Here is a 19546-nt window from a genome sequence, read left to right on the forward strand (position 1 = left end):
TTGGCGCGTAACTAGTCCCGCACCGTTTGTCCTAGACCCATGAATGAGGTGTCAAATCGTGCGGCTTAATCGGGAATGGGGTGGTATGACTTTTCTAAGGGGTGGGTGGTTAATTGCCCCTTGCGGGGGCAATTAACCACCCCGAAAAGTCCCATAGATTAACATTGAGGCCAACTTTTGACGGATTCTAGCGCAGAGAGGGAATCTTGTAGAAACGTTAAATTTACCACATTTGAAGAGGTTTGCGACCTGTGTCAGATGATACCCCACACGAGGGTATAAGTTTTACCCCCGGGGCAGGAGAGGTCCCCAAATTTGCCCCATTGACTTATAATGGGGAATTTATCGAATAATTAGTTTGTCGCAGACCCATGAATGAGGTGTCAAACCGTTCAGCTTATTCGGGAATGGGGTGTTGTGACTTTTCTGTCCTATTTTGGGGACCCAAAAAAGTGAGCGGAGCCGCAAACAACCAATCAGATTTTCCCTATTGACTTCAATGAGAAAATGTAAACAGCTGTAATTCTCACAGTAATAAAGCCAGAGCTCCCAAACTTGGCACCGTGGGTCACTGGGTGACTGCGGCCAAAATTTACAAAAAGTGGGCGGAGTCTATAACAGCCAATCAAATTTCAGCCATTCAATTAAATAGGAAAATTTTAAACTGCTGCCGCTCTTAGACGGTTAATGGCAGCCTCCTCAAAGTTGGCACAGTTGGTCACTGGGGGACTGGGATTAAAATTAAAAAAAGTGGGTGGAGCCAAAACCAACCAATCAGATTTCTTTGATTGGTTTTAATGGGAAAAATTAAGAAGGCTGCCATTCTCTCAGTATTGATGTCAGGGACCTTGAATATCACAAATGTGGTCGCTGGGGGTTTCCACTTCAAGTTTAGAAAAAGTGGGCGGAGCCACCAACAACCAATCAAATTTCATTCATTGATTTTGAATAGAAAAAAATAGAAATGCTGCCATTTTTACACATTAAATGACAGCATTCCCAAACTTTGGTATGTTAGTCACTGAGTGACTGTGGTTCACAATTAGGAAAAAAGGGGCGGGGCAACAACAGCCAATCAGATTTCAGCCTTTGACCTTAATGAAAAATGATAAACTGCTGCTATTATCACGGTTTAAATGCTAGGTGTACCAAACTTGGCTCAATTACTCACTGGGTGACTGCGGTCAAAATTTAGGAAAAGTGGGTGGAGCCATAAACAGCCAATCCGTTTTCACCTATTGACTTCAATGTAAAATTTTTGATTACCGCCGTTCTCACAGTTTTAAAACCGGAGGCCCCAAACTTGGCACTGACCGTGACTAGGTAACTGGGGTTAAAATTCAGAAAAATGGGCGGAGCTTAAGACAGCCAATCAAATTTTACCTAATGCTATTCAATGGGAATATTTAAATTCCTGTCATTCTTACACTGTTAATGTAAGAGTGCTCAAACTTGGTCCATTTGGTGACTGGGTTGCAAATTTTTAAAAGTGGGCGGAGCCAAAAATAGCCAGTTTGTTTGGATTGATTTCAATGGTAAAATTTGGTTGGCTTTAAATTTCACCGGTTTAATCCGGATTCTACCGACTTTGTGTACTCTCTAGGCACCAGGGGCGACTGGGCAAGACACCCAACATATATGGGGGGCCTGAGTTTTGCCACGGCAAGCACCACTCACATTTTCTTCAGGAAATGTACCTCTCTAGTTTTTTTCTACAATTCTAAGATGTCTTATCTAGGTCAGTGATCCCCAACCAGTAGCTCGTGAGCAACATGTTGCTCTTCAACCCCTTGGATGTAGCTCTCAGTGGCCTCAAGGCAGGTGCTTATTTTTGAATTCCCGACTGCAAAAACCAAGTATAGTGCCAAGCAGAGCCTCCTGTAGGCTGCCAGTTCACATAGGGGCTACCAAATAGCCAATCACAGCCCTTATTTGGCACCCCAAAGGATTGTTTCATGCTTGTGTTGCTCCCCAACTCTTTTTACATTTGAATGTGGCTCAAGGGTAAAAAAAAAGTTGGGGACCCCTGATCTAGGTGAACAAAAAGGAGAACAGTCCAAAGAACTACAGTAGATATTTCTTTGCCACTTTCTCCTTTCCTTCATGTATATTACAGTATTACTGCTGAGTCTCTCCAGAGATAGTGGGAACAAAACAATAGGATTCTGAAGGTTATTTCTGTGATTATTTGTTTGCTTTTCTATTGTGACCAGTTATTCAGGTAATTAGATCACAAAATAACAGTGGACCTCTTGCTTTGCAATTGCAGCATCCTACCTGAGAGACAGAAGGAAATTGGCTTTTCTGCACCTTCTTGCTCCATTCTGCTAATAAACCTCTGACTCATCATAAACAATGAAATTAGATTTGAGTCAGTGATGAGTCACTTTAGAAGACCAGGCACTTGCATACACGTGTTCATCTGTGCATAGGGAAGAGGCTCTTTTCATTGCGTCTATGACGTACAACAGATAAAACAAATAGAGTTCAGCAGCAGAAGCTGGGCTTTATTTAGGTTGTCTGGTGTGGGATGACTTGATTTCCATTTTTACTCTTTCTTTGCTGCATTATATACAAACCCTAAAAAAGTAGGATCAGTGCAGAAATTGGTCCATATTAATATAAGCCAATTTCTTCATATAGTCTGCTTGCATTCCTTATTTTCTCATCTATTTTCAGTTTGCCTTCCAAATAATTACCATTTACTAATTCACCTGATTCTTTAAGTGCAATTTCTCTTTGCTTTTTGAGGTTGGCGCAGTGGAAACCCTGGAGCTACTGCCACAATCAAGTTAGTAGTCTCTCCAGGGTTCCCCTGCATCAGTTGGCACACTTACTACTGATTCATCCAAACAGACTGACAGGGGGTGTTGGTGCTAAAATGTGCAAATTCAAGCGATTGAGTTTGGGCGTAAGTACCTTTAATAAATCGTGTCATTTGTGCAACGACTGCAGCCATTTTAGTGTAACCGCAGCTGCTACTGCACGTCTCTAAAACATTCAAATGTCAAAAGAGTTGGGGAGCGACACAAGCATGAAAAAAGTCCCTGGGCATGCCAAATAAGGCCTGTGGTTGTCTATTTGGTAGCCCTCATATGGACCGGAGGCCTACGAGAGGCTCTGTTGGCTATTTACCTGCTTTTCATGCAACCAAAACTTGCCTCCAAGCCACAAATTGAAAAGTAAGCACCTGCTTTGAGGCCACTGAGAGTGACATCAAAGGGTTGGTGAACAAAATGTTGCTCACGAGTCACTGGTTGGGGATCACTGCTCTAAAATATAAAGGAGATGCATTTTATGCTGTGCTTGCTATCTGCATTTCCACTAACCCTCTACTAACTTTGTTTGTTTATATTGGATACCTAAATATCATTCCAAGCAGCAATTTCCCATTCAACCTACTCCATAAATAACTGAGGACAAAGACACAGGCAAACACCAAAAATAAAATATTAGGGCCCAGGGCTTAAAATCACTGAGATCCAGAATTATCTCTAGAGCAGGGGACCCCAGCCTTTTTTTTACCAATGAGCCACATTCAAATGTGAAAAAACTTGAGGAGCAACACAAGTATGAAAAAAGTCCATGGGGATGCCAAATTAGAGCTGTTATTGGCTATTTGGTAGCTCATATGTGGAATGGCAGCCAGGAGGGAGGCTCTGATTGGTTGTAAACCTGTTTTTTATACAACTAAAACTTGCCTCCAAGCCAGGAATTTAGAAATAAGCAATATAAAGAATGGACTCTTTATATTGTGAAAGTCACTAGGTTCTGAAGTTGAACCAAACTAAACAACGAAAGGATTACATCATCCAACAACACATATTTAGAAATAAGCACCTGCTTTGAGACCTGACCTGACCCTGGAACCCATATATTATAAAAACTGATGTTAATTAACCAATGACGTGCCTTTCAGGTTGCATACCTTTGTCTTATTGCTTGATGTCTTTAGCTCAATATTGGATAATGAACTCCTCGTATTCTTCCATCTCTTGACATAATCTCACTGAAAGGCTGTTCTGTGAGATGTAACTGACAAGTCATTATATCACACGTTCTGATTGATCCCTTGCAGCCGGCTTATCTGTCTGTCTCTTAGGAAAGCCCTCCATCTACTCTTGTTCATCTTGAAATTCTGCTGTGTTTAACACCTTTGATAAGATATTTTTATTACAAATGCTCTATTGTGTTCTCTGCAACACAATCTTACTTTGATTTGTATCTCATCCTTCTAACGACTACGTTTACATGAATTTTTGCATCTCGCTCCCTGCAGCCACCTTTACAGTGTTTGTACAGTGCGTTTTTGTATGAAGAAAGCTTTATCTGGAGTTTACTCTTTTGATTGATATATATATATATATATATATATATATATATATATATATATATATATATATATATATATATAATGAAATACTCCAATATGCAGATATTTGGATTCTGTCTTAAACTTTTTCATTGTTCATTATTTCCTGCATTTATATAGCACTGATAACGCAGTGCTTTACGGAGATTATACTGTACATGATTCAAATCAGTCCCTGCCCCAGTGGAGATTAAGGTTAATTATTTATTGAAAAAAGAATATCACCAATTTTGGGACCTCCTCACCCACCTTCTTATCTTTTATATGAAAATCAAGTATTACAGGCCAGTATTCAAGAGCACTCAATCAGACATTTGCTTTTAAAAACACTAGAACAACAAAACTGAACTTCTCATTGGTTACTGTATTATATTAACTTTGCTCAGTCATCTTACAACATTACATGATGCTCTAAGGCTAATGGCGGCTCTACATCAACTGCTGCTGTCATCAAACAAGTGGTCAAATGCCCCTCTCTGCTTGTAACTGCTTCTTATATAAATCTATAGGAACACTGTATTCCTGTATCATTTGGAGTGTCTGTAAAGCTATGGCCTGACCTACATCTCTTACAGGGGAAAGCAACTACTGAAGGTAGGAACAGGGCAGTACCCAGTATAGGTGGGGTAGGAGTGCCGAAAAAGATTCCAGATGTAAATTCCAAATCAGAAGCTTAAAACTGTCATCAAATGCAAGGTCTACCATGCAGAAATGCTCAAGGAACCATTTGAGAGGGTGGCCACCTGTCACATTTGCCATAGATTAAAATAAGAAAGGGTGACGGTGGGAGTGGAACGTTTTTACCACTTCCGGTCTTGTCATTAGCGTAAGACTTTTAATGTTGGGTGGTTTGACCAAACTGTCTGATCATCTGGCAGAGATGGGGCTGTTTGGCCAGGTAATCCTGCAATCCTGGTGAATTGAGGTTTATTGGTCCTGACAGAAAATTTCTGGAAGGGAATCGAAGAGGAGCCGCTTACATGTAGACCAACCAATTGGTTGGACACCGAGCCTAGCTTCCTATGACCGCCTTTATTTTTCATCTACACTCAGCCTTTTGATGTCTATACCTACTTAGTACAGGATATTGTCTTATCTTATTATTGTTACTAAAACTCATTGGGTCATTTATGAACACTGGGCACATTTGCACCTGGGAATTAACCCATGGTTGCTATGAGCTACTGCCCAGGAGCAAATCTGCCCAGTGATCATAAATGAGCCCCACTAAGTATATTCAGACTCATATCATTCATATTCATACCTCTTTAAAACAAGTTCATCTACCCTTACACAACTCTTCCTGTTAAATTAACCTCACTTGGACTAACCACCTTTAATTTTTATATTCTATTCCATACATATTACAGATACAGCTTGACCAAAACTTACACATCAATTATAGTATAAGTTTTTAAACTTGAATATACCTTATGGGTTGTAAAGACGGGCCTCCTGGCCATCTGTTCCAGCTTCTTTCTGGTACAATGCTGTAATAATCTGCCTCTTTAGCAAGCGCTTATCAACTTTGAACAAGAGAACGTTCTCAGATGTGCTAATTTTTGAAGGTTTTTGCTTGATGTTTATAGCTTTTCTGAATTATTATTATTCATAATTGTTGTTTTACAACTGGAACTTCAATGTGTCTGTGCGAGAAAAAACAACGTAGCAAGTCATCAGTAGGTTGTTTGCGGAACAAAATTGCATAATCAATCAGCCATGCAGTCGGGATGACAAGACAACCTTGAGAAGCACGGAACAGATGCTCACTTTGCATCCTAGGATGTCCTGAATGTTTACTTATTAAAGCTCTGATCTAAAGAATTTCTCCCTTCATGTCACTCACAATACACCCTTTCTTTCCAGAGCAAGAAACATGCTAATAAAGTTCGTCTTTACTATATGTTACACCCAGAGGATGGAGGACCTCCCTCAAAGAAACTTCGACCGGATGACCCAGTAAGTGGTTCAATATTTAAATCAGATTCCTCTTTCCTTACCGTTTAATTATCATATTCTAACAGTTAGCTTGCTCACATACAATAGCTCTCCTTATTCATGATTAGGTATGAAGTATAAGTTGTAAAATTGATTTTAAAATTTAGAGAAGGCAATTATATATGTTATATGATTCGTATTAGCGGAAAAAATGCTGTAGTAATTAGGGTTTAGAGGATATGAATAGTGATAGGCGAATCTGTCCCGTTTCACTGAAAAATTTGCGATACTCCAAAAAAATTTGCAAAACCGCGAAAATGTTTCGAAAACCGTTGAAGTCAACGGTGGTCAGAATTTTTTGATTTGTGACAATTTTGAAATGAGCGACAATTTTTATACCTGCGACTCTTTTGTCCAAATGCATTAAAGTCAATGGGCGTCCGAATAATAACAATTTTTATGCATGTGCAAATCTATGCCTGGTGAATAAATTCGCCCATCACTAGATATAAACAAACATTTGGGGCAATTATTAAATTCATTTAACAAGAAAGTATATTATGACATTATCTTTGGGATTTGCATCGTCTTCGTATTCTATTTGCTTTTATTTTGCCACTTGAAACAAATTTTGGAGGGTTAGTATAATGTTGGTGGTTAGGGTCAGTAGTGCACACCAGCCAAGAAGCAAAAGAGTTCTAAAATACCATTTTTGCTGAAATTACTTACCTTTCCATTCAGATCCTCTTTTGTTTATCTTTCTCTAAATGAAAATACTGCCTGATGCTAACTAGTGATGGGCGAATATGCGCCATTTCGCTTCGCCGAAAAATTTGCGAATTTCGCGCAAAATTCGCGAAACGGCGGAAAATTCGCACCCAAAATGTGCTGAAAAAGTGTACCTCGGCTTATACTCGAGTCAATGAGCAGAATCACCCAAACCGTGTTCATGAAATGTGCGCCGATAGCCCCTCCTACTTGACCTCTCCATTCAGTTTTCAAACTACGGGCCGCAGATGTGTAATTGGCCCGCAGCCAGGGCCGGATTAAACTGTAAAACCGGCTGTTTTTAGGGGCCTGGTACAGGGCCTGGCCATCATGGAGGAAAAGATTACCTGGATCAGCAGCCTCCCGCATGTTCCGGGCCCCTGCCGTGATGTCCAGCTGACGCACTTGTTCGTTGTGCAGTTAATACTGTGCCGATACGCACTTGTGAGGTTTGTTGTGCAGTTAATACTGCTTTTATATCATTTACATGACAGCTGCTGCCTCAGTACGTACAGACATCACAACACAGTGTGTACTGGAATGCACCCTAGGCTTATACTCGAGTCATTAAGGTTTCCCAGTTTTTGTAGGTAAAACTAGGTACCTCGGCTTATACTCGGTCGGCTTATACTCAAGTATATATGGTACATGTCAATTCTGGGCTGTGTTCTGGCTGACATCTATTCGGTGGGGTTGAGGTGCAAGAAAGGAAAGGTATGGGGTGTGAATGGCAGAGGATGTAAGTGGGCACCCAGCCTAGGAGTCACAGAGTATATATTTGGCCACTATTGAACTTACAAAGATATTAGATTCAGCAGCTAGTTGGAAACCATAAGGCTCATTCTTCTTTACAAAAACATGTTGATAAAGATGAACTGGATCCCCAACATAACATCCCCTGTACACCTGTGCTTGCAGTACCAGTGGTAGCTCCACCCCTAGGAAAGGAGATCTGCAATTGCAATTTGCAAGCAAAACTAATAACGCACAACATTTAGGAGTTTATTACAACTCAATTATCATCCTGATTCACCAGTGATCATTTTTTCACTTAAACAATGCAATACGAAACATGTTTTGAAATGAACTAAGCATTATTGCAATTAAGTGGCCAGATACGGAACGATTGAATAATGGAAAAAAAAATAGAACTATGGTAATTGATTTGATTTGCAGAAAGACTTCTTTGATTGCTCAACCCCTTTCACTACATATTTGCAATTCAATTGCAAGTAGCTACTTTATATTCGCTAGGAAAGTGCTGTGGGCCTCTAAAAAGATTTCCTTTACTCGGCAGTGAAAAGAAAATGAAGGAACCTAAAGGCAGAATGTGAAATATTCGCAATTGGACATACTATACTGATTGGAGTGGACATTAAAAAGAAATCTGCATGCTGAATGAAACTTGCAATAGGTGCTCTTGATATATGGTTACACTAAAAATGAACTTAACCCATTGTGACTTTCTTTGCCTTAGTGTCATAAAGAAAGCAAATAAAGTCACAATGGGTTAAGTCACGTAATTAACTAAGTTTGGATAACAAACACTGATTGGAGGATTTGAATTTGTAAGGCTATTTAAGATTGGCCAAATGTTTCTGAATTATCCTTGAGAAAGGTCCCAACAGGGACCGAAACGTTGGAATGCAACAGAAATAAAAACTGATATTTTTACATATGGGAGTGCTGGTTCTTCACAGAATACAAATAAATATATTTTAACCACGCACCCCAGCTGGAGAAGCCATACCAGAGTGCATTGGAGTGCGGATACTCATTGGAACGTGACTCATCATAACCCACCAGTAACAGATACGACAGTTCCCCCTCCCTGCAAGCCTGCTCAAAGCTCACTGGAGTTGCAAAAAATCCAAAACTAGGTTTTAGCCATGCAGAAGGTGTACCATCCTAGCACTCCCATCCTCTCCTATATCCCTATTGTGCCTTAGGCATGTGCCTCTTCTACCTACTCCTTGTTCTGGCCCTAGTGGACATTCATATCTTGCCCTGGATAGTCATGGAACTATGACTGACATAGTCAACTTTTAATAAGCTGTCATCTTAGTGGAACTCAAAGGGGGGTTTTACTTGAAAATATGTGACAACCACTGGTCTGTATGGAAGGGGTGTGGGCTGTGATTGGTGTTGGTGAATTTGCAGGTATTTGTTAGGAGTTAGGAGTTATGTGTATTTTGTCTGGATACATGTAAGTGTGGGATGAATGTGTACTGCAGGAGTGGCCACAGGAGAATTTAGGAAATAATGTTACTAGCTTCAGTAAATGGATGTGGCTTTATAGCTTTAAACTCCATAAGAAATGGCACCCACTTCCATCCACTTGAATATTGTTCTGTATGTCAAGCTAAAACGAATTTTCCAGATCCAGTGCTTCAATTTTATATGGCTCGGTAATTGCTAATACACTTGATCCCTGTCCCTATCTAAAACAGTATATTGATATATGGCCACAGTCATCAGGTTACTCTTACTCAGTGTCGGACTGGGATATCTGGGGCCCGCCAGAAAACCTTTGAGTGCAGGCCCACTCTCCAAATTATTTTTCCTTTTATTTCTTCATTCACTTTCTTTATTATTGAAATCACTTCTCTTTACATATTATCATCCATTCTTCCCTCCATTTCCTCTATTCTCTTAAAAGGGGGGGGGGTGGCTGTGGTATAGACATACAAGGCAAATAATTGGGTTAGCAGAAGGACCCACTGATATCTGCTCTTACTGCAAGGAATTATCATTTACACAATACACACACAATAATAAACATTTGCAAGAATATTGCCAACTCCATTATTAGAGAAACACTAAAAACACCCAGAAAATGAAAAAAAAAGAGTAATCTGAAAATACAAGCAAATAACTTCAGGCAATGCAAGGAGTGAGGAGGCCCAGACAAAATAATTAGGAAAAATAAAAGCTGAAATAGGCAGAGCAAGGGCGATAAATGTTAATTTGCTGAGCCCTGCATTTGTGCTACAAAGCAACACGTACTTTATGTAAATTGGCTGTGCATATTTTGCCTTTTTAAATAATTTGCAATAAGGTTAGTAATAGAAAAACATTAAGCGGAATTGTAGAAGGAGGTTATTAGGCTTTATTACTAATTGCTAATAACACCATTTATTGCCATGTTTCATTTGGCAAGATGGAAATTTAGAACATCTTCCTGGACACAAAGAGAAAGCAACAGTCTAGCATCGAATTTTAAGAGCTATTTGGTTACTAGGGCTCCAAGGAGAATTCAAGCGTAAAGGAGAAAGAAAGGCTTCATGCACTTGGGGGTGCCAAATGTAAGGCACCCCAAGTGATTGTATTGACTTACCTGAAACCCCCGGGCCAGTGCTCCTATCAGCAGAAAACTGCTCCGGCCCGGGGTTATACCAGCGAGCACCACGGAGCGATCATCTTCCGGCTTACTCTTTCTTTGTGCGTCTGCACATGCGCAGTAGAACGAAAAGCTGAACTTTAACTAAAAAGTCAGCTATTTCGTTTAACTGCACATAACGTCTACCCCAGGAAAATTGAAGAAAGAAGAATCTGGAAGAGGAGTGCTCCCTGGTGCTCTGTGGAATAACCCCGGGCCGGTGCAGTTTTCTGCTGATAGGAGCACCGGCCCGGGGTTTCAGGTAAGTCAATACAATCACTTGGGGGTGCCTAACATTTGGCACCCCCAAGTGCATGAAGCCTTTCCTTCTCCTTTAAAGGAGAATGAAACCCCCCCGAAGGGTGCCAATTTGTTAGGCTTGATTAAAATCATTAAGCAGAGACCCCACGGACTCTGCTTAGCACTGTTGATTCTTTTAATACCTTTAAGAGTGACATAGGTGAATTTTTGGACACGAATAATACGCAAGGTTACGATTCACTGGGGGTCATATGTAATGGTTGAACTTGATAGACTATTGCTGGAAAATTTCTGCACTGTGCATGAATTCACCCAGGCTGACACAGAAGAGCAGTGGCAATTGGGTGCCTAACAATTTGGCACTCCCAAGTAGGAAAGTAGTAGAAGTAAAAATGCAAGATGAATATCAAAGGACCAGAATACAGTTATTCACAATTTAAAATAATACGTTGTACTACTACCAGACAGCATTTTCACTTGCAGACCAGAAAGCAACAGGATTACAAGCCAGTAATTAAAAGAATTAAAAAAGTGACCAACATAAAAGTTGATTCTAATTTTGTTCAATACCAGAATAATAGGAAAGTAATCATATCCTGTGGTCGCTTCCGTATAGGGAGCCCCATGAGGCCCTGAGTAATGAGCTATTTCAACATATGTTGCTAAAACAGGACAACCTATGTATATGTTGGGGCCCTGAAATCATTCACCTAAATGTCCTCATGACCACATTAAACAAGCAGGAGTTGTTACTTGTTTGCTTTCTCTGATTTTGACAGAGCAAATCTAAATGCTGATTGGTTGCTAGATGTTGCAGATTTGCACATTTGGTAGCAGCACAGTTAGCACAGACACAGGCTACATTATGAGATTTGCTAGCATACAGAAAAATACTCATTTGCTGAAATAAGAATATAATAAATTATATCCTCTGGGGGGGGGGTTCTTCAATTACCTGCCATCAGGCGCATTGTTGGCGACTGTTAAAAAAAAAAACAATTGTGAATGGGATCGGTCTGATGTCAATTTCAAAGGCAACAATTCTAGTGTTATACTGCTCCAGGGTATCTCCTATTATATGAGCAAATGCTTACAAAGGAATTACCTTTTAATGATGCTACAGACCTTACTTTCTTTTTTGCAGATTTTTTTTTGTTCTAGGCATGCTATTTTATCAGTGCAATTTACATCCCACTAATAAATGCGGTAATGAGGTTGTAATAATACTTCTACTAATGTACGGGACTGTAACAACGCCCCCCCCCACACCCAGCAAGGCATGAATCATAAATATTGCTGAAGTGAGTTGCTTTATAAAATTGGCTGTGGCTGACTTATAAAACAGTAAGAATTCTACAATCAAGAATATATTGATTATTAATTTCTTATTAAAGATCTAATTTGCATGTGGATTTTACAATGTTAAATAATATATATATATATATATATATATATGACATGTTTTTGCTAATGACCTTACCAGTCAGCAATAATGTTTTATTAGTAATGTGTGGGTAGACAAAAACTCGACCTACCCGAACCAGCTTGCTCCCAACCTGCATCCGACCCTAACAGGAATGGCACCTCCATTTATAGACTCATGCCCATCTCTGATGAAAAGGGGCAGGCGTGTGCCTATAAATGGAGGCTGCAAGAACAGAAAGCTAACAGAGTAAGGTCGCACTCGCTGGAGATGAGAGCAGAAGAAGAGCTCAACTCAATCCCACCTGTGACCTACAGAATGTATGTATGACCAGTGGGTAAACCTGTTGGTCCCACACAGGGTCGGACTAGGCTGGTGGGACACCGGCCCTCATCGGTCCCCACTGGCCAGACCCCCCTCTCCCGATCTGCTTACCCTACAAAAAAAACAATTTGCAGCATCACGCCACTCCGTTCGCTCGCACGGGGATTTTATCACCCAGTGGGCGGCGCGCACGGTGACGCAGTAGGGAGGTCTGGAGGGGGGCCCTGGACAGCAGTCCCAGTGGTGCTCAGGCCCCCAGTCCGACCCTGGTCCCACAGGTGTTGGACCAGCTCGCATATTGCTACAATAATTTAAATCTTTCATGGAGGGCCACCTCTGCCCTATTGTGTGTATGTCAGAGGGTTCTGTACTGTTACACTTCAACTGAATCTTTAGTCGAAATAGATCTAATGTTTTCAGTTACGACTCACTACCTCCATGCCCACCTGCACCTACTCCCTACTGCTTGCTCTCCAGCAGAGATGGTAGCGATGGAGGCCATTTGAGGGGCTGAGGTTAAGACGGGGGTTTAATTCTCCTTTAAATCACTAAGAGTGTCAATTTGTGATTAAATTTAGTGATGAGCAAAATTTTTTACCAAGTTTCTCTGCAAAAATGACAAATGGGTGAAAAAAAATAGTTGTGTGACAATTTGCACAACAAATTTTTGATGAAAAACTTTGTTGCCCATAGACCAGCAAATTTTCGCAGTTTTGCAATTTTTTCGCGAAGTGAAACGGGTCAGATTCACCAATTACTAATTATAATCACTGAGCACAGACCCTTAGCAGATCCACTTTCCATCATCTGCTTACAAAACACAAGTGGAGGAAAATGGATCTGCTCAATATGCCCCTGCCCTAAGAATGTACACCCATGAAGTGCAGTTGCTGATATGGAACTAGACAGTGTCCCTGCAAGGATGCGTTGTATTGCAGACCATTAAATAGACCCTAATACCCATTTTTATAAGGATATTCTGTTGAGCTCTTGCAGCTGATTAAAGCAATGATGTTCTTGGTTCTCTCGGGCCTTGGATAAATTGTACTGTGACTACTTTCTAAAGGAAAAAAATATCCTATTAATGTTTATTGTGAAGATGGCAAATCTTACACTGTAGGGGGAAAAAGTGACACTTTATGCAATTAAAGTTAACGAAAAATATTCTCAATGCGAAAAATGTATACTTTTGAGCAAACCCAGAAACTGTTTAGCGACCACTTCTGTCAGTGAAAGAAAAATTGCTAATTGTACAGTCTGTACCAGTGCTCTTAAAGATTAATTTAGAATATTACATTACGAAATGCAAACTTTTATTCTTATTTGTGCAAAGTTTGCTTTCTCTTTACGACTTTTATGACATTTTCCCCTTAAGGGCAAACGTATTCAAATATGCCATAGTGTTTCTGCCACGATTCTAGAAAATTAAGTCAATAAAACATGATCTTGAATACATTGGAGTGTGCCTTTTTTCCGACTCTAATTCACCATACCCCACTATATGCAGTGCAATATAAGGCATAAATACAAGCAGGGGGACAGTTATTATAAATTAGACATTGAGAAGAAATATCTAAGTGCAAGGAGTTGCAATACACAGTTGGAATGAGCTACTTCTTGAGGAGCTGCAGATTATCATGAATTTTCTTATCATGATTCCTCTCACTTCTTGAAGTATCAGTTATTAATGAGCAGAGGCAATTATTAGTTCACAAAGCCTCGGTCATATTTTAGAAGTGTTGTTCGACCTTTCCAGCTGCCACGCCATTTTCAGGAGTGTAAAAATTCTCCAGACATGACAAACAGCTGGCGTTATTTTTATATGAATATGGAAAAGTGTCAAGTAACGTCCGTCCTGTACTAAGATATATTAAACCCTTGTGATAGGCCCTTTACACTAAAAGAGCAAATAGCAACTCATATAGGGATGCTTCTGAGCTAATTAATGGAATGTGTGTCTGTGTGAAAGCCCAAATTAGAACCTCACTGCAATCCTCAATTTAGCTGCCAAAATAGGATTAGAAATATTATATTGTTTTTTTCAAGTGAGCAAGTTAATTGTTGGCATGCACCAAGTTTCTTTAGACTGTAAACAGGGCCCTTAAATTCCTTTTTATTATGTACTCCTTTTTGTATAAGCCATCTTTGTTATAAATTAGTGTGTTAGTGCTTCATAATTTGCTGCCACTAGTGATGGGCGAATTTATTCACCAGTCGCGAATTCCCGCGATTCGATGTTGGCGAATAAATTCACAGTTTTTTTGGACGCCGGCGCATTTTCACCAGCGAATTTGCGCCGGCGTCAAAAAAAAGGACATCGCCCTAAAAAACCAGATGCCAGAGTCAAAAACGAGACACTGGTGCCGTTTCGAAATTTTTTGCCTTTTCGCGAATTTTGCGTGAAATTAGTGTCTTTTTCAGCGAAACGCCCCAAATTCGCCCATCACTAGCTGCCATTCTATAATGAAATCATAACAATCTGTGACCTTACTAGTGTTGCCTAAGCCTGGGTGCAGGATGTGCACCTTGGCCCCTGTCTGATTTGCATCCCCACCCACTGCACATGAGCATAGAGTCCCATTAAGCTCCACCAGTGATATTTCTGTATCCAGGCTCCGGTGGGCCCCCCTCACCCCCGGTACTTACACCACTGATAATGATGATGATAATAAAGGACAGCTGGATTAATTCCATTCTACCTTTTTCTAGTTTAAAGGAGAACTGGGCTTCACACTATCTTTTGGGATTCTGTATCAGGTTAAGGCAACCTCAGTCCTTTAGAATCAAAGATTTGAGCCTCTGAAGATGCCCTAGTAGCTCCACATCTACCTTTTGTTGATTCACAGCCCATGCTCTGTGCTGCTGTCAGTTACCAGAGTTTAGGGACCGACTCACAATATACTGCAAATATAAAATATAAAAGTTACAATACAACACTAATCAGTAATAAATTCAGATTTTTATTGTATGACAGATTACAACCCAGTGCATTCTGTATCAGAAATTAATAATCAACCCTGTAGCATCAGCTTCTATGACAGCGGAACTTCATTTTCTGCTTGATGATGTGCAACCTCTAAGTTTAGCTTCTCAACAGCTGCCCAGAACACACTGAGCATGTGCAGTGTCACTGACACTCATAGCAATATCGAAAATGGTAACCGCCTGTGCACACATCTGATGGCCAAAATCAGTACTGTAATAGTGATTGATTCTGATACTTTAGGTTGGTGAAGTAGATTCATTATATAAAATACATTATTTCTACCCATATTTGTTTTTTTTAAAGTTGTCTGTCCCTCCCCCTCCATCACAACATTTGGATTTACACATGAAGAGAAAGAGGCCTTGTATTCTCTTTGGTTTTCTTTATAAACAATGGGTTAAATGAATGCATTTACCTCTCTTCCTATTCAGCAAAAGTATTGCTAAACTGCTTGCAGTACAATAAAAGCTCATGACTAAATTCATAAACAAAATACACTTATAACAGCTAAATGGAAAGTTTACTACTGGGAGAAATGTCAAGAATGATCTGAATTCTTAAAAATAGATGGCACAGGGCTTACATGCCTTGCTCGTTTATTTCAGAAAATGTAATATTCATTATTTGCTTGACACTTGCTGTGATTTACAAGCACTTTCCAGAGCACAGGTATAGCTCCTAGGAAATGCGGCTTCCAGTAATTTATACGATAACCTCATTACAAAATAATGTAATGGCTAGACAGGTAATAACAGGTGATATAGGAGTTACAAATGCACTTAGGCCAATGGAGTGAAAGGCCCCCATGGGTAAAGTTTTAGATCTGCATAGGGCTGCTTTAAGGTTCCAGTTGGTCCAGCTCTTATTGGTGAGCCTCTCGAAAGATTATTGGCAGTAATATCCTCAAAAAGGAGAAATGAAATATAATAGGCCTGGCAATAATTGTTAACTGAAGTGGATGAGGGAGTTTAGGGACACACAGCCATCTTTGATTTTTTTTTTACTAAAGTTTCAGCTAGACCGAAGCGTCAGACAAAGACACAAGCAGTGTTGAGATTGGGAAATCTGCTATTTTACTTGTTGAGATAATCTGTCTATTTATGCAGTGCTCAGTGGCCATTTCTGCAGTTATCTTCCTTGCAAGTCTGGGGATTAATGGAGAGCTTATTGGCCATTTTTGCAGTGGCCTTTCTGGAATGTCTGGGGTTAACAGAGTGCTCCTTGGCAATTTCTGCATTGATCACTGGCCAGCCTGGGTTAATGGAGTGATTATTTGGCCATTTCTGCAGTGATATTACTAGCATCTCTGAGGTTAATAGAGTGCTTGTTGGTCATTTCTGCAGTAATCATGCCATGGCCAAAAAATCTTTGCTGCGCTATGCTTTAGTTGTGTTGCAGCTGTTACAAGATACACCTACTGGCCAGGATGTCCTACATTAGTCCTATAAGGGGGACGGGCCCCCCCTGTATACAAACATGGCAGACGAACTCTACTTACAGCACTGTACAGATGCTTTTCAGCCAAATGCTTGCACTCACCCACTCTCAAGCTCTTATATAGACACTTCTTTACTCACATATCCTATCAAACTGTCACATAGTCAGGTGTACTGTCACAAGGTCAAACCCACTCATAAGCTGAGATTGGAAATATGCATTTAGTTAGTAAGGAAATGTATGAATGTGTGTAAATATGCAACTGTGTGGCGTGTGATTGCTGCTAGTAGGGGTATGTTGGCCTGTGTGGTTGCATGTAAAATTATTCAAAGTTTAAATAAAAATATATTCAGGGCTGCCTCTGGTTTGAGTGGAATTTGCAATTGTTAACCTGCTGCATATACTTCATATAAATTTGAGCAGGGATATAACTGTACTGAATGTTCTCTTTTATTTGCACGCGTGGAACCAGTGAGCAGCCTGTTATGCTAATCTGTGCTGACTGAGGAGTGACTGAGTTGTCTCTCTGCTTGGTTTGGCACCGTGTTTGGTTGTGCAAGGTTTATGCCCAACAGGCATTTCTAATTATCCTGCTGTCATTACAGTCTGCACTGGTTTACATACTCAAATGTCCTATTGCTTTAGCACAAAGGCATAATTGGTCGAGGGAAATTATATTAGTAGGAGTGGTGGCTTGTGCATACACACACGTGCATTTTTACAGTCACATTGAAGCACTTCTATGGTGATAGTTTTTGAATAATTTTCAATTTAGACTGAATATATACGGAATAAATGTGCAATTTACCTGTTCAAGGGTGATTAAACTGTTGGATAAAATGATGGCAATTTAGATGAAAGAGCGAAAAGTGAGTTTAGGCCTGTACCAGTGTGGACATTATATGCTATACAGATATGGAATCCATATAAACCCGTACAGAAAGCTCTGAATGATGGGAAGGCCATCTCCCATAGGGGTACTTTTACTAAAGAGCAATTTGTGTTTTTCTGACCAATTTTTGGTAAAAAGCAAGTCACAGTTACATTACCTATTTACTAAAATGTGAGTAACACTAGTAGGGATGGGCGAATTTGACCCGTTTTGTTTTGCCAAAAATTTGCCGCCGGCAAAATGTTACCGATGCCCATTAAAGTCAATGGGAGTCAAAAATGTTTTTGTCGTAGGGCGAATTTTTTTTAACGCACGTCTTTTTATTTTGACGCACAACACCATACAAGCCAATGGGCGTAATTTTTTCGGCGAAACTAGTTGAAAAAATTCGCCCATCCCTATTCACTAGTGAACCTTGTAGCTGGAGAACTTTTGCTGTGTGTTGCCAGGTGAACGATAGTAAATCCACTTAAATTTCAGTTTGTTACCCTTTTCACCAAAATCTATTTCGCCAGGTTCAGTGACATCAAAATGTTTTTTTCATATTTGAAGTGGGATTATGTTTAAGTTGTAACTGTTAAAAACATTTAATTTTTAACTTTTTTTTTTAAACCATTTGAAGCACATTCTACATTTGTTTTAGGGTGGGCTTATGGCCTAGGACAATAGAGGATCTCTGTCTTCATTTTACTTCCTTGGACATTTTTCATAAAAAGTGTCCACTTCCAGCAATTTCACCAACATCACTAATAAATACATACACACGACCTTTATATACCCACTGAATTTAAATTGACGTAAGCGTAACTAAGTTAACGAAGTTTCACTAGGAAGAAAGTAACACTAGAGAAAATTTGCAGCAACGAATCATCGATGAAGAAATACGAAATTGTGCATTTTGATGAATAAGCATATTCGTCATGAAATAACATTTGATGTAGTTGTGCAAAGTCTGGCGGAGACTTCTGAAGTGAAAATTCGCACGTAAGTAAGTGTGCCCCATAGACCCCATTATAAGAAAATAATATACGTTTTTTTAAATGATTTCCTTTTCCTCTGTAATAATAAAACAGTACATTGTACTTGATCCAAACTAAGATATAATTAATCCTTATTGGATACAAAACCAGCCTGTTGGGTTTATTTAATGTTTAAATTATTTTTTATTAGACAAGGTATGGAGATCCAAATTACGGAAAGATCCCTTATCTGTTAAACCCCCCAGGTCCCAAGCTTTCTGGATAACAGGTCCCATGCCTGTATATGCTATGTGAGTAATGTAATAAAGGTTGCAAAGTATATATGACTTCAAAAATGCATCGTCTGTGACCCATAAGCAGAGTGCATTACTGGAATGGACATGTGTTCAGTATGGGGACATTCAAGGGTCAACAAATCTTTTTTGCCAGTTATATATACTTTTCCCAATCTACATATTTTAATTGGGTGTTTGGCATTCAGCCATTTTGATGGAGGATCTCATATTATTGATGATTTCAAATAAATCTTTGATACAACTCTATTTTAAACACAGGATTCAGTTACATATTTAAAGTTATTCTGAGGCAAAGGCCACCGCCACTTGATAGTGCTCATTGTTTGGTAGGTCAAAGCCTTTTATCTATGTAATTATCTATCTATTGGGAGGCCCTCCCTTTTGGACCCATTTACACATATATATGAACCAAAGTCACTAACAGGTGATTATATCATACTATATAAAGATACTATATATATTATACTACACTGTATAATGTAATCCCAAA

At 39.6% G+C, this 19546-nt stretch overlaps 1 protein-coding gene across 2 annotated transcripts in view; it reads left to right on the forward strand.

Moving 5' to 3' along the window:
• LOC108695761 (zinc finger matrin-type protein 4-like) overlaps nucleotides 1–19546 on the forward strand; it is a 274884-nt gene that overhangs the window by 63223 nt on the left and 192115 nt on the right. For both annotated transcript variants that reach the window (XM_041568712.1, XM_041568713.1), the window contains exon 3: nucleotides 6239–6331. In XM_041568712.1, coding sequence (XP_041424646.1) covers nucleotides 6239–6331 — 93 coding nt within the window. The remainder of the gene's footprint in view (nucleotides 1–6238; nucleotides 6332–19546) is intronic.

This window comes from Xenopus laevis, chromosome 7L, assembly GCF_017654675.1.
Source record: "Xenopus laevis strain J_2021 chromosome 7L, Xenopus_laevis_v10.1, whole genome shotgun sequence".
Lineage (NCBI taxonomy): Eukaryota > Metazoa > Chordata > Amphibia > Anura > Pipidae > Xenopus > Xenopus laevis.